The sequence below is a fragment of the Saccoglossus kowalevskii genome, chromosome 15 (genome assembly GCF_978046115.1).
Source record: "Saccoglossus kowalevskii chromosome 15, keSacKowa6.1, whole genome shotgun sequence".
In the NCBI taxonomy this organism is placed as follows: domain Eukaryota; kingdom Metazoa; phylum Hemichordata; class Enteropneusta; family Harrimaniidae; genus Saccoglossus; species Saccoglossus kowalevskii.
The window spans coordinates 2,760,341-2,776,609 of NC_140655.1; the positions used below are offsets into that span (position 1 = coordinate 2,760,341).

The 16,269-nt window shown below is 38.3% G+C and overlaps 1 protein-coding gene across 1 annotated transcript; it reads left to right on the forward strand.

The window, feature by feature from the left end:
• Positions 1-12,084: 12,084 nt before the first annotated feature.
• Positions 12,085-15,872, forward strand: LOC144353880 (uncharacterized). The gene is made up of 4 exons (XM_078010157.2): positions 12,085-12,192; positions 12,938-13,068; positions 13,271-13,367; positions 15,373-15,872. Exons 1-4 carry the CDS (start codon positions 12,165-12,167, stop codon positions 15,495-15,497), a joined length of 381 nt encoding a protein of 126 aa, XP_077866283.2. The 5' UTR covers positions 12,085-12,164; the 3' UTR covers positions 15,498-15,872.
• Positions 15,873-16,269: the final 397 nt, after the last annotated feature.

Below are 16,269 nucleotides of genomic sequence, written 5' to 3' on the forward strand. Positions count from 1 at the left end.
ATCATAGCTGTTCTGTCATAACTGTCCTGTCATAGCTGTACTATCATAGCTTTCCTATCATAGCTGTCCTCTCATAGCTGTCCTGTCATAGCTGTCCTGTCACAACTGTCCTATCATAGCTGTCCTATCATAGCTGTCCTGTCATAGCTGTCCTGTCATAGCTTTCCTATCATAGCTTTCCTGTCATAACTGTCCTATCATAACTGTACTATCATAGCTGTTCTGTCATAGCTGTCCTATCATAGCTGTCCTATCATAGCTGTCATGTCATAGCTTTCCTATCATAGCTTTCCTGTCATAATTGTCCTATCATAACTGTCCTATAATAGCTGTCCTATCATAACTGTCCTATCATAGCTGTCCTATCATAGCTGTCCTATCATAGCTGTCCTATCATAGCTGTCCTGTCACAGCTGTCCTATCATAGCTGTCCTGTCACAGCTTTCCTATCATAGCTGTCCTATCATAACTGTCCTATCATAGCTGTCCTATCATAGCTGTCCTGTCATAACTGTCCTATCATAACTGTCCTATCATAACTGTCCTGTCATAGCTGTCCTGTCATAGCTGTCCTATCATAGCTGTTCTGTCATAGCTGTCCTGTCGTAGCTGTCCTATCATAGCTTTCCTATCATAGCTGTCCTATCATAGCTGTCCTGTCATAGCTGTCCTGTCATAACTGTCCTATCATAGCTGTCCTATCATAGCTGTCCTGTCATAGCTGTCCTGTCATAGCTTTCCTATCATAGCTTTCCTGTCATAACTGTCCTATCATAACTGTACTATCATAGCTGTTCTATCATAGCTGTCCTATCATAGCTGTCCTATCATAGCTGTCATGTCATAGCTTTCCTATCATAGCTTTCCTGTCATAAATGTCCTATCATAACTGTCCTATAATAGCTGTCCTATCATAACTGTCCTATCATAGCTGTCCTATCATAGCTGTCCTATCATAGCTGTCCTGTCACAGCTGTCCTATCATAGCTGTCCTGTCACAGCTTTCCTATCATAGCTGTCCTATCATAACTGTCCTACCATAGCTGTCCTATCATAACTGTCCTGTCATAGCTGTCCTATCATAGCTGTCCTATCATAACTGTTCTATCATAAATGTCGTATCATAGCTGTTCTGTCATAGCTTTCCTGTCATAACTGTCCTATCATAACTGTCCTATCATAGCTGTCCTATCATAGCTGTCCTGCCATAGCTGTCCTATCATAGCTTTCCTGTCATAGCTGTCCTATCATAACTGTCCTATCATAACTGTCCTATCATAACAGTCCTATCATAGCTGTCCTGTCATAGCTTTCCTATCATAGCTGTCTTATCATAACTGTTCTATCATAACTGTCCTATCATAACTGTCCTATCATAGCTGTCCTATCACAGCTGTCCTATCATCGCTGTCCTATCATAGCTGTCCTATCATAGCTGTCCTATCATAGCTGTCCTATCATAACTGTCCTATCATAGCTGTCCTATCATAACTGTCCTATCATAACTGTCCCATCATAGCTGTTCTGTCATAGCTGTCCTGTTATAGCTATCCTATCATAACTGTCCTATCATAGCTTTCCTATCATAAATGTCCTATCATAGCTGTCCTGTCATAGCTGTCGTATCATAACTGTTCTATCATAGCTGTCTTATCATAGCTGTCCTATCATAGCTGTCGTGTCACAGCTGTCCTATCATAGCTGTCCTGTCACAGTTTTCCTATCATAGCTGTCCTATCATAACTGTCCTACCATAGCTGTCCTATCATAACTGTCCTGTTATAGCTGTCTTATCATAGCTGTCCTATCATAACTGTTCTATCATAACTGTCCTATCATAGCTGTCCTGTCATAGCTTTCCTGTCATAACTGTCCTATCATAACTGTCCTATCATAGCTGTCCTATCATAGCTGTCCTTCCATAGCTGTCCTATCATAGCTTTCCTGTCATAGCTGTCCTATCATAACTGTCCTATCATAGCTGTCCTATCATAACTGTCCTATCATAACTGTCATATCATAACTTTCCTATCATAGTTGTCCTATCATAGCTGTCCTGTCATAGCTGTTCTATCATAGCATTCCTGTCATAACTGTCCTATCATAACTGTCTTATCATAGCTGTCCTATCATAGCTGTCCTATCATAGCTGTCCTGTCATAGCTGTCCTATCATAGCTTTCCTGTCATAACTGTCCTATCATAACTGTCCTATCATAGCTGTCCTATCATAGCTGTCCTATCATAGCTGTCCTGTCATAGATTTCCTATCATAGCTTTTCTGTCATAACTGTCCTATCATAACTGTCCTATCATAGCTGTCCTATCATAGCTGTCCTATCATAACTGTCCTATCATAGCTGTCCTATCATAAATGTCCTATCATAACTGTCCTATCATAGCTGTCCTATCATAGTTGTCCTATCTTAACTGTCCTATCATAACTGTCCTATCATAGCTGTCCTGTCATAGCTTTCCTATCATAGCTGTCCTATCATAACTGTCCTATCATAACTGTCCTATCATAGCTGTCCTGTCATAACTGTCCTGTCATAACTGTCCTATCATAACTGTCCTATCATAGCTTTCCTGTCATAACTGTCCTATCATAACTGTCCTATCATAGCTGTTCTGCCATAGCTTTCCTATCATAGCTTTCCTGTCATAGCTGTCCTATCATAGCTGTTCTGTCATAGCTGTCCTGTCACAGCTTTCCTATCATAGCTGTCCTATCATAACAGTCATATCATAGCTGTCCTATCATAGCTGTCCTGTCATAACTGTCCTATCATAACTGTCCTATCATAACTGTCCTGTCATAGCTGTCCTGTCATAGCTGTCCTATCATAGCTGTTCTGTCATAACTGTCCTGTCATAGCTGTCCTATCATAGCTTTCCTATCATAGCTGTCCTCTCATAGCTGTCCTGTCATAGCTGTCCTGTCATAACTGTCCTATCATAGCTGTCCTATCATAGCTGTCCTGTCATAGCTGTCCTGTCATAGCTTTCCTATCATAGCTTTCCTGTCATAACTGTCCTATAATAGCTGTCCTATCATAACTGTCCTATCATAGCTGTCCTATCATAGCTGTCCTATCATAGCTGTCCTGTCACAGCTGTCCTATCATAGCTGTCCTGTCACAGCTTTCCTATCATAGCTGTCCTATCATAACTGTCCTATCATAGCTGTCCTATCATAGCTGTCCTGTCATAACTGTCCTATCATAACTGTCCTATCATAACTGTCTTATCATAGCTGTCCTATCATAGCTGTCCTATCATAGCTGTCCTGTCATAGCTGTCCTATCATAGCTTTCCTGTCATAACTGTCCTATCATAACTGTCCTATCATAGCTGTCCTATCATAGCTGTCCTATCATAGCTGTCCTGTCATAGATTTCCTATCATAGCTTTTCTGTCATAACTGTCCTATCATAACTGTCCTATCATAGCTGTCCTATCATAGCTGTCCTATCATAACTGTCCTATCATAGCTGTCCTATCATAAATGTCCTATCATAACTGTCCTATCATAGCTGTCCTATCATAGTTGTCCTATCTTAACTGTCCTATCATAACTGTCCTATCATAGCTGTCCTGTCATAGCTTTCCTATCATAGCTGTCCTATCATAACTGTCCTATCATAACTGTCCTATCATAGCTGTCCTGTCATAACTGTCCTGTCATAACTGTCCTATCATAACTGTCCTATCATAGCTTTCCTGTCATAACTGTCCTATCATAACTGTCCTATCATAGCTGTTCTGTCATAGCTTTCCTATCATAGCTTTCCTGTCATAGCTGTCCTATCATAGCTGTTCTGTCATAGCTGTCCTGTCACAGCTTTCCTATCATAGCTGTCCTATCATAACAGTCATATCATAGCTGTCCTATCATAGCTGTCCTGTCATAACTGTCCTATCATAACTGTCCTATCATAACTGTCCTGTCATAGCTGTCCTGTCATAGCTGTCCTATCATAGCTGTTCTGTCATAACTGTCCTGTCATAGCTGTCCTATCATAGCTTTCCTATCATAGCTTTCCTCTCATAGCTGTCCTGTCATAGCTGTCCTGTCATAACTGTCCTATCATAGCTGTCCTATCATAGCTGTCCTGTCATAGCTGTCCTGTCATAGCTTTCCTATCATAGCTTTCCTGTCATAACTGTCCTATAATAGCTGTCCTATCATAACTGTCCTATCATAGCTGTCCTATCATAGCTGTCCTATCATAGCTGTCCTGTCACAGCTGTCCTATCATAGCTGTCCTGTCACAGCTTTCCTATCATAGCTGTCCTATCATAACTGTCCTATCATAGCTGTCCTATCATAGCTGTCCTGTCATAACTGTCCTATCATAACTGTCCTATCATAACTGTCCTGTCATAGCTGTCCTGTCATAGCTGTCCTATCATAGCTGTTCTGTCATAGCTGTCCTGTCATAGCTGTCCTATCATAGCTTTCCTATCATAGCTGTCCTATCATAGCTGTCCTGTCTTAGCTGTCCTGTCATAACTGTCCTATCATAGCTGTCCTATCATAGCGGTCCTGTCATAGCTGTCCTCTCATAGCTTTCCTATCATAGCTTTCCTGTCATAACTGTCCTATCATAACTGTACTATCATAGCTGTTCTATCATAGCTGTCCTATCATAGCTGTCCTATCATAGCTGTCATGTCATAGCTTTCCTATCATAGCTTTCCTGTCATAAATGTCCTATCATAACTGTCCTATCATAGCTGTCCTATCATAGCTGTCCTATCATAGCTGTCCTGTCACAGCTGTCCTATCATAGCTGTCCTGTCATAGCTGTCCTATCATAACTGTTCTATCATAGCTGTCCTATCATAGCTGTCCTATCATAGCTGTCCTGTCATAACTGTCCTATCATAACTGTCCTATCTAAACTATCATAACTGTCCTATCATAGCTGTCCTATCATAGCTGTCCTATCATAACTGTTCTTTCATAACTGTCCTATCATAGCTGTCCTATCATAGCTGTCCTGTCATAACTGTCCTGTCATAACTGTCCTATCATAGCTGTCCTGTCACAGCTTTTCTATCATAGCTGTCCTATCATAACTGTCCTATCATAGCTGTCCTATCCTAGCTGTCCTACCATAACTGTCCTGTCATAGCTTTCCTATCATAGCTTTCCTGTCATAACTGTCCTATCATAACTGTCCTATCATAGCTGTCCTATCATAGCTGTCCTGTCATAGCTGTCCTATAATAGCTTCCCTGTCATAGCTGTCCTATCATAACTGTCCTATCATAACTGTTCTATCATAACTGTCCTATCATAGCTGTCCTGTCATAGCTTTCCTATCATAGCTGTCCTATCATAACTGTCCTATCATAACTGTCCTATCATAGCTGTCCTGTCATAACTGTCCTGTCATAACTGTCCTATTATAGCTGTCCTGTCACAGCTTTCCTATCATAGCTGTCCTATCATAACTGTCCTATCATAGCTGTCCTATCATAGCTGTCCTGTCATAACTGTCCTATCATAACTGTTCTATCATAACTGTCCTGTCATAGCTGTCCTGTCATAGCTGTCCTATCATAGCTGTTCTGTCATAGCTGTCCTGTCATAGCGGTCCTATTATAGCTTTCCTATCATAACTGTCCTATCATAGCTGTCCTGTCATAGCTTTCCTATCATAGCTGTCCTATCATAACTGTCCTATCATAACTGTCCAATCATAGCTGTCCTGTCAAAGCTGTCCTGTCATAGCTTTCCTATCATAGCTTTCCTGTCATAACTGTCCTATCATAACTGTACTATCATAGCTGTTCTATCATAGCTGTCCTATCATAGCTGTCCTATCATAGCTGTCATGTCATAGCTTTCCTATCATAGCTTTCCTGTCATAACTGTCCTATCATAACTGTCCTATAATAGCTGTCCTATCATATCTGTCCTATCATAGCTGTCCTATCATAGCTGTCCTATCATAGCTGTCCTGTCACAGCTGTCCTATCATAGCTGTCCTGTCACAGCTTTCCTATCATAGCTGTCCTATCATAACTCTCCTATCATAGCTGTCCTATCATAGCTGTCCTGTCATAACTGTCCTATCATAACTGTCCTATCATAACTGTCCTATCATAACTGTCCTATCATAGCTGTCCTGTCATAGCTGTCCTATCATAGCTTTCCTGTCATAGCTGTCCTATCATAACTGTCCTATCATAACTGTCCTATCATAACTGTCCTATCATAGCTGTCCTGTCATAGCTTTCCTATCATAGCTGTCCTATCATAACTGTCCTATAATAGCTGTCCTATCATATCTGTCCTATCATAGCTGTCCTATCATAGCTGTCCTATCATAGCTGTCCTGTCACAGCTGTCCTATCATAGCTGTCCTGTCACAGCTTTCCTATCATAGCTGTCCTATCATAACTGTCCTATCACAGCTGTCCTATCATAGCTGTCCTGTCATAACTGTCCTATCATAACTGTCCTATCATAACTGTCCTATCATAGCTGTCCTGTCATAGCTGTCCTATCATAGCTTTCCTGTCATAGCTGTCCTATCATAACTGTCCTATCATAACTGTCCTATCATAACTGTCCTATCATAACTGTCCTATCATAGCTGTCCTGTCATAGCTTTCCTATCATAGCTGTCCTATCATAACTGTCCTATCATAACTGTCCTATCATAGCTGTCCTATCACAGCTGTCCTATCATAGCTGTCCTATCATAGCTGTCCTATCATAGCTGTCCTATCATATCTGTCCTATCATAACTGTCCTATCATAGCTGTCCTATCATAACTGTCCTATCATAACTGTCCTATCATAGCTGTCCTGTCATAGCTCTCCTGTTATAGCTGTCCTATCATAACTGTCCTATCATAGCTTTCCTATCATAACTGTCCTATCATAGCTGTACTATCATAGGTGTTCTATCATAGCTGTCCTATCATAGCTGTCCTATCATAACTGTCCTATCATAACTGTCCTATCATAGCTGTCCTATCATAGCTGTCCTGTCATAGATTTCCTATCATAGCTTTCCTGTCATAACTGTCCTTTCATAACTGTCCTATCATAGCTGTCCTATCACAGCTGTCCTATCATAGCTGTCCTATCATAGCTGTCCTATCATAGCTGTCCTATCATATCTGTCCTATCATAACTGTCCTATCATAGCTGTCCTATCATAACTGTCCTATCATAACTGTCCTATCATAGCTGTCCTGTCATAGCTCTCCTGTTATAGCTGTCCTATCATAACTGTCCTATCATAGCTTTCCTATCATAACTGTCCTATCATAGCTGTCCTGTCATAGCTGTCCTATCACAACTGTCCTATCATAGCTGTCCTGTCATAACTGTCCTATCATAACTGTCCTATCAAAACTGTCCTATCATAACTGTCCTATCATAGCTGTCCTATCATAGCTGTCCTATTATAACTGTTCTATCATAACTGTCCTATGATAGCTGTCCTGTCATAACTGTCCTGTCATAACTGTCCTGTCATAGCTGTCCTGTCATAGCTTTCCTAACATAGCTTTCCTGTCACAGCTTTCCTATCATAGCTGTTCTATCATAACTGTCCTATCATAGCTGTCCTGTCATAGCTGTCCTGTCATAGCTTTCATATCATGGCTTTCCTGTCATAACTGTCCTATCATAACTGTCCTATCATAACTGTCCTATCATAGCTGTCCTGTCATAGCTTTCCTGTCATAGCTGTCCTATCATAACTGTCCTATCATAACTGTCCTATCATAGCTGTCCTATCACAGCTGTCCTATCATAGCTGTCCTATCATAGCTGTCCTATCATAGCTGTCCTATCATATCTGTCCTATCATAACTGTCCTATCATAGCTGTCCTATCATAGCTGTCCTATCATAACTGTCCTATCATAGCTGTCCTGTCATATCTGTCCTGTCATAGCTGTCCTGTCATAGCTTTCCTAACATAGCTGTCCTATCATAACTGTCCTATCATAACTGTCCTATCATAAGTGTCCTATCATAGCTGTCCTGCCATAGCTGTCCTGTCATAGCTTTCCTATCATAGCTTTCCTATCATAGCTGTCCTATCATAACTGTCCTATCATAACTGTCCTATCATAACTGTCCTATCATAACTGTCCTGTCATAGCTGTCCTGTCATAGCTTTCCTATCATTGCTGTCCTATCATAACTCTCCTATCATAACTGTCCTATCATAACTGTCCTATCATAACTGTCCTGTCATAGCTGTTCTGTCATAGCTGTCCTATCATAACTGTCCTGTCATAGCTTTCCTATCATAGCTTTCCTATCATAGCTTTCCTATCATGGCTGTCCTATCATAACTGTCCTATCATAACTGTCCTATCATAACTGTCCTATCATAGCTGTCCTATCATAGCTGTCCTATCATAGCTGTCCTATTATAACTGTCCTATCATAACTGTCCTGTCATAGCTGTCCTGTCATAGCTGTCCTGTTATAGCTGTTCTATCATAACTGTCCTATCATAGCTTTCCTATCATAACTGTCCTATCATAGCTGTCCTGTCATAGCTGTCCTGTCATAGCTGTTCTATCATAGCTTTCCTATTATAGCTGTCCTATCATAGCTGTCCTGCCATAACTGTCCTGTCATAACTGTCCTATCATAGCTGTCCTATCATAGCTGTCCTGTCATAGCTGTCCTGTCTTAGCTTTCCTGTCATAGCTTTCCTGTCATAACTGTCCTATCATAACTGTCCTATCATAACTGTCCTATCATAACTGTCCTGAGTTGTTGATGAGTTGGATAAAGAAGTCTCCCTTCACAATTACATAACACACCAATTCCATGTCTGTTATATGCAGATGATATCATCCTTATGTCACAAAGTAAAGATGGACTGCAAAATTCCATGAATTGTCTACATAGGTATGCAAACAAATGGGGATTACAAGTAAACATAAAGAAAACAAAATCAATTATATTTAATAGAATACAATACAGAGAAGCTAAATATAATGTATGGAAATGACATAATTGAAAAAACAACAAACTTCACCTATCTGGGTGTTAATTTTAATAGTAATGGGTCTATGGACTTAACAATGTCAACACTAGCAAAACAAGCAAGGAGAGCAGAAAGGGCACAAGCACCTATCTATAATAACAAGGGAAACAATATTACTATTAAAACAAAATTGTTTGAGACCACACACAAATACCAATATATGGGAGAGAAATATGAGGCGTTTATACAAACAAAAACTGGCACAAGACAGAAACTGAAAGGGTCCACCTCAGATTCTGTAGACACATTCTAAATGTGAATAACAGATCAAGCAACATTGCTGCAGTAAGAATGGATACTGGTAGATTACCATTGTTACACTTACTACACTATAAGGCAATAACTATGTACAAACATTTAATAACATTGCAACAAAATGGCAGCAAAGTACTGCATTAACAAATGGAACATAGACATACAAAGAACAGAATCTTAACTGAGGACTTAAGCTTCTTCAAAAAAGACTTTAAACAGGAATATTATTTACAACAGTTAACTGATAGGCAAGCGGTTCAAACAATGAGCAAATTTAGAATTAGCTGCCATCAACTGTACATGAGGTGGGTAGACACACAAAACCAAAGACAACAGTTCAGGACAGGAAATGTGAAAAATGTAACGTGATTGAGGATGAAATCCATTTCATCCCTGAGTGTGAGAATACAGAAAATAGACAACTATTTATAGTCCAATCCAAATTTCAAAATTTATACACATTTTAAACACAAGTAACAAACAATGTCTACTTGGGTTATTAAATTACATACAGAAAGCCTACAAAAAAAGAAAAGGTGAAAATCAATTAATGTATTGCTGTGCTATATTTTCAGTGTGATTTAGTTGTTGTTTATTTGAAATATATTATTGTATCGTATATGTAGTTTAATGGTAGTTGATTTCAAAAAGCTTATACAGCAAATACCAAAAATGTCAGATTTCATTAATGATGTAATAAAGCATTATTCTATTCTATTCTATTCTATTCTATTCTATTCTATTCTATTCTATTCTATTCTATTCTATTCTATTCTATTCTATTCTATTCTATTCTATTCTATTCTATTCTATTCTATTCTATTCTATTCTGTTCTATTCTGTTCTATTCTATTCTATTCTATTCTATTCTATTCTATTCTATCCCATTGTCTACCTGACGTATCCCATTGTCTATCTGACGTACCCCATTGTCTACCTGACATATTTCATTGTCTACCTGACATATCCCATTGTATACCTGACATATTTCATTGTCTATCTGACATATTCCATTGTCTACCTGACATATTCTATTGTCTACCTGACATATCCTATTGTCAACCTGACATATTCTATTGTCTACCTGACATATTCCATTGTCTACCTGACATATTCTATTGTCTACCTGACATATCCCATTGTCTACCTGACATATTCCATTGTCTACCTGACATATCCAATTGTCTACCTGACATATTCCATTGTCTACCTGACGTACCCATTGTCTACCTGACATATTCCAATGTCTATATAACATATCCCATTGTCTACCTGACATATTTCATTGTCTATCTGACATATATTGTCTACCTGACATATTCCATTGTCTACCTGACATATTCCATTGTCTACCTGACATATCCCATTGTCACCTGACGTACTTTATTGTCTACCTGACATATTCCATTGTGTATCTGACATATGTCATTGTCTACCTGACATATTCTATTGTCTACCTGACATATTCCATTGTCTACCTGACATATCCCATTGTCTACCTGACGTACCCCATTGTCTACCTGAAATATTCCATTGTCTACCTGACGTACCCCATTTTCTACCTGACATATTCCATTGTCTATCTGACATATTTCATTGTCTATCTGACATATTCCATTGTCTACCTGACATATTCTATTGTCTACCTGACATATTCCATTGTCTACCTGACGTACCCCATTGTCTACCTGACATATTTCATTGTCTACCTGACATATTCCATTGTCTACCTGACATATCCCATTGTCTATCTGACGTACACCATTGTCTACCTGACATATCCCATTGTCTACCTGACATATCCCATTGTCTACCTGACATATCCCATTGTCTACTTGACATATCCCATTGTCTACCTGACATATCCCATTGTCTACCTGACATTTTCTAATGTCCATCTTCATCTGGGGACCTCCTTCCGAATTCACTTCAATAACCTGTGAAGAGTTAAAACTAACTAACAGTCTCTTCGAACCAGTACTTGTGAATTGCAACTGAATCTAATCTACTTCTACGTAGTATGCGAAAAGGGGTATAAATTTAACGTTGCACACCAATATGGGGGAAATCGGTTGCAAATTATTATATTAGATTCCATTTCACCACGTGCGCCTAACTAACAATGAGTAATCTAGTAATAAGTTGAAATGCCAGGTGTTTCTGAGAATTAACTTGTAATAAAATCCTAAGTACAAAATCAAATATCCGTAATAGCACAATTACCATTATATACAAAAGTATTTTCAATTTCCTGTTCTTTAAAATTCTTAAAAATATAGTATTTCTCGAAGTGGTGCAATAACAATGGTTAATGAATCTGTTTCCGCAAGAGTTTGAAATGTAAAGAGCTGGTGGATGCATTCATAGCCGCGGGGAATTGTGGGTGAATCGTGGAAGTAAACACCTAAACGTAGTATTTATATACCAAGCTACTAAATACGTATCCGGTGAAACGTACGTAAATTGGTGAATATGGATTCTTCACCAAAAGCAAAGTATACTTGCATCGTGTTTTTTATATGTTTACTAGTATTTAACAGCAATGCCTACTAAATGAGTGCATTATCTGATACGACTAAAACCATAAACGCTGAAAGCAATATTTTATCGGATGAAACAACTAAGTGCACATATGGCATTGGTTAAAATCCCCAATAGCTGTAAAGCGAATTGCATTGAATCCAGAAAATGGGAGCTTAATGTGTTCCCGCAGGAGTAGTAACTAGAAACTTATTGGCAATTTGTATAAAAAGCTATAGAATGAATCGTAGCGCATGCGTGGATCTGCATCAATGAATGAAGTGTACGTGGGACATCCTTCCACCGGGATGTGCGTATGAGTAGAGTCGGATACTAGTACATTGACCACCATGACAGTTCTACTGATTATATGTGTAGGTATGTATATAACATTTAAAAAGTTGTGCTTCGTCTTTTTCGTCTTTCCCGTCCATGTTAAGCATAGTTAAAGTATATTGGAAACAATGAGGTTCCGATCATGCAATATGAAAAGACGAATGACGTTACTGCTTGGCCGTTGGTGGAGTTTCTTCACGCTTCATTAACCATCATGTATGACTATTTACGATCGATGAAGGTATTGTGATTGTTGTCTGTGACACGCATAATTTATAATTCAGTTATATAGGTATACGTAGTGATAATAACGAAGATAAATTATAAAGAGTTTGTTACCTCAGCTGTAACTTTTAAAATCATCCCTGTCTCTAGGAAATATATTGTATTTCACAACAACCTTAGTCCCCACACAACAACCTTAGTTCCCACACAACAACCTTAGTCCCCACACAACAACCTTAGTCCCCACACAACAACCTTAGTCCCCACACAACAACCTTAGTCCCCACACAACAACCTTAGTCCCCACACAACAACCTTAGTCCCCACACAACAACCTTAGTCCCCACACAACAACCTTAGTCCCCACACAACAACCTTAGTCCCCACACAACAACCTTAGTCCCCACACAACAACCTTAGTCCCCACACAACAACCTTAGTCCCCACACAACAACCTTAGTCCCCACACAACAACCTTAGTCCCCACACAACAGTCACAATAAAACCAATTTAGTTAGTGACTGAATTTTTTGTCTCATTATTACTTTTTGATTTCGTCAAGTTTTGCTTTTGGCGAGAGATGTTAGCCCCATAATGTGTTACGAATGTAAAGACCGAAACACAACTAGTTGTCGGAATGGAAGTGTAAATAATTGGACTAAGAAGCAGTGTGGTCCTCTGAATATCTGTGGGGTAAGTGAAATATATTAGCTGTGTACAAATAACGTTGGCTTCTTGTTAAAATGTACCAATCAATAAACATATTTCCATATAAAATGTAGATTTTATCAAAATAGCCAATGGCGGTGACAGAGACACTATTTGTGTGTAATTTAATATCAGAATATGGAAAATATAAATGATGCATAAAGGTATGTTTTCTGATTCGCTCAAGGTGGAATACCTCCGTCAAGGTTCGTCGTATATCTATGCACGTGGTTGTTCTGTCCAGAGTCTGTGTTACGTCGGTTGTTCTAAGCACTATAGAAACGGTAAATATACGTTTTGTTATCCATATTTCACCAAGACGAGTATAATCATGTGCTATCGAACATAAGCAAACTTTATTCATTGCTATGTGATTAATTGTATAAATGATGGAATCCAAATTGTCTTTAATGATATAATTCGATGAATATTCATGAAGTCATGAATATTCATAAGAACACTTTACTATCTACCTACACTTTTTTAATATACGAATTTCATAAATGCAATATATACAAATCATTTGAACTTTGACCTAGGAATGAAGATTTATGTTACACCCTCACTAAGCCTTGAGACCGAAGACTTAGATAATTCTTTACGGTTTCAATAAAGTTTTATTCTATTATATGTTATTCATGCTGCCCAGTATTCTTAAAATCTTCTGACAGAAATGTTTGCCATATCAGTGAGTCTTGATATTTCTACAACCACAGTATAATTATTCAGTACTGGTATAAATCAGCAATAATGCATTAAAATAAACTCGTCCATTATTGCACACATTTCCGTTATTTTAATGTTATCACGTAATCACGCGAATCTTTATTCATTCATTAAATTGCATCAGTTTGAATACGAGTCGTTATCAATACTGAGATACAATTGATACAATAATCACATGCACATAGTTGATGTAAAGCCTATGAATTATATCTGTTTATTGTATCTGAATTTTAAAAAAGTACAGGTTTTGAGAATAAACGATCAAACCAAACACTGATACGTAAAATGTTATCTATAGTATTATCAAGGGGAAAATTCTTCTCCTCTGGGTCTCCACACTTGTCAGGGGGGAATCTCGTGTCGTCTCTATATCTCGTCCCCTTGAGGTATGGGATCGGGAAAGTCACTTAAGCTTTACCGTCAAATAAGACACACACAACGAAATACGGTTCAACTCTCGTCTTAGTCGATCTTTTGGAGCACTCTATAAGACACAGCGCCCTGGGGAAAAGTCTCCAAGACTATCGCAAGGCTGAACCAAGACTCTCTTAGACTGCGTCAACATTCGCCCAAGGCTCTCCAGGACTGCGTCTGTTCTGGTGTACTCCCCAAGACCAACTCAAACTCTCTTTATTCATTTTCAAAACTCTAACCAATTACAAAGCAGTAAAAAGACTCTAGGGCGTAACCTTCAATCATAAAGCCAATCACACTAAGTACTGAATACGTCATATCTTTTGATTAATCGTTCACTACATTAATAACTATGGATACCAACTGTCAGAATTAATAGTCAGAATAGCTACGGTTATCTCGTAATTAGTTCCAAATCACTGAGCCAAGTTCCGTCCAAAACTTCAAATAGGTCTAAACGATGACAGACATAACACAGCAATTCGCTAATAATCAGCTAATTAAGTCGGTCAACAGATACGCGTAAACAAATTCATGACAGTATCCTTGGTTGTGATATATATTCGCGGAGTTACACATTTGTTTTTACTTCCCTATGTAATTTTCTGTTTTAGTCAAATTTTTGCATGGATCGAACAACCAAGATGTTTGTTAATGTTTGAAAATTTACACTTTGGGTTTTACTTGGGGTGTAGGACTATTTAAGTTTCCTTTCACGCATCACTGGTGGGAGAAAACTAAATGTACCAACACGAATACGATACGAAATATATGCAGACAGAGTTGTAACATCCCGAATGCAATTCAAAGGTTGATTTTATGCGATGCAATAGATTTACGTAGATGTTGACGTCATAGGTTTTGCATACAATTAATCAGATAAGCATATCACGTGTATTTACATTTTTTTAATATATAAATAGACAAAGTGATGAGAAAGATACGCATTCCTCAAAGCATTAAAACGAAATATTATATAACAAAATATTGATTTAATTGTTAATTATTGAAATAATAAACACGACTATAGATTAGTTATTAATTTGTTTTCAATCTTATTTATTGACAACTTTCCACATTTAAAATTCTTCCATGATGTCAAGGTTACTGGAATGTTAAACTTTTCATAATATATTGTTTCTTTAACAGACAAAGAAGTATGTTCGTATTGTTGTGAGAGGGATTTATGCAATGGCAACTATGGTGAACAAATGACTGGAAACTATTACTTACTGATGCTGCTTATATCCATGTACTGTACATTTATTATGTAATTGAAAAGTTACTGTACTAGTTATCTATGCAACGCTTACACACTTGCTACAAACATCACCTTCGCGTTGTTTTGAATAACCTGTACAAAAAGTGAACACATAGTAAAATGCCGACAATGTTTTGAAGCAATATTAATATGTGTATTGTCACTTAGATAGGAAATGGCACTACAATGTAGTAGTGCATGATGGGATTGCACAATGCATGTATACTAAATGTGCCAACTAATTGTCATTTGGGATATGGTAAAAGAATGTTGGTTTACTTGCAACTAAGAATAATTAAGCATAATTTTACATCGTAGAAAATGTATTTTGTTATCACAACTAACTTAGTGTGACACATAAAATATAAAGTATGTATTACATAACTCATTATAAAGCAAATAAATGGCATAGTCAAACGTAGAATAACGTGTCATTAAATAAAATGTAATGACTATTACGTCACTGTGCCCCGTGCAAGGTGGCCATGTCATACAGACAGTATCATAGCGTAACATGGGTAAGTAAGCACATATTCACTGGAGAGAACATGGATAATGGGGTTAGTGGACTACAGACGCAATGAGTAGGTCATAGCCACTGTACCCTTAAGTAAATGGGCTACAGACACAATGGGGAGGTTATAGCCACTGCATCCTAGGGTAAGTGGGCTACAGACGCAATGGGGAGGTCATAGCCCCTTTACCTTGAGGTAAGTGGGCTCCAGACGTAAAAGAAAGGTCATAGTCATTTTACCTTGGGGTAAGTGGGTTCCAGACGTAATAGA

Excerpts from the sequence above, each read along its gene's own strand:
- LOC144353880 (XM_078010157.2), top strand. The coding sequence starts at position 12,165 with ATGACAGTTCTACTGATTATATGTGTAG. Across the intron at positions 12,193-12,937 it reads TCTACTGATTATATGTGTAG|TTTTGCTTTTGGCGAGAGAT; the intron begins GTATGTATATAA and ends GATTTCGTCAAG. Across the intron at positions 13,069-13,270 it reads GTCCTCTGAATATCTGTGGG|GTGGAATACCTCCGTCAAGG; the intron begins GTAAGTGAAATA and ends GATTCGCTCAAG.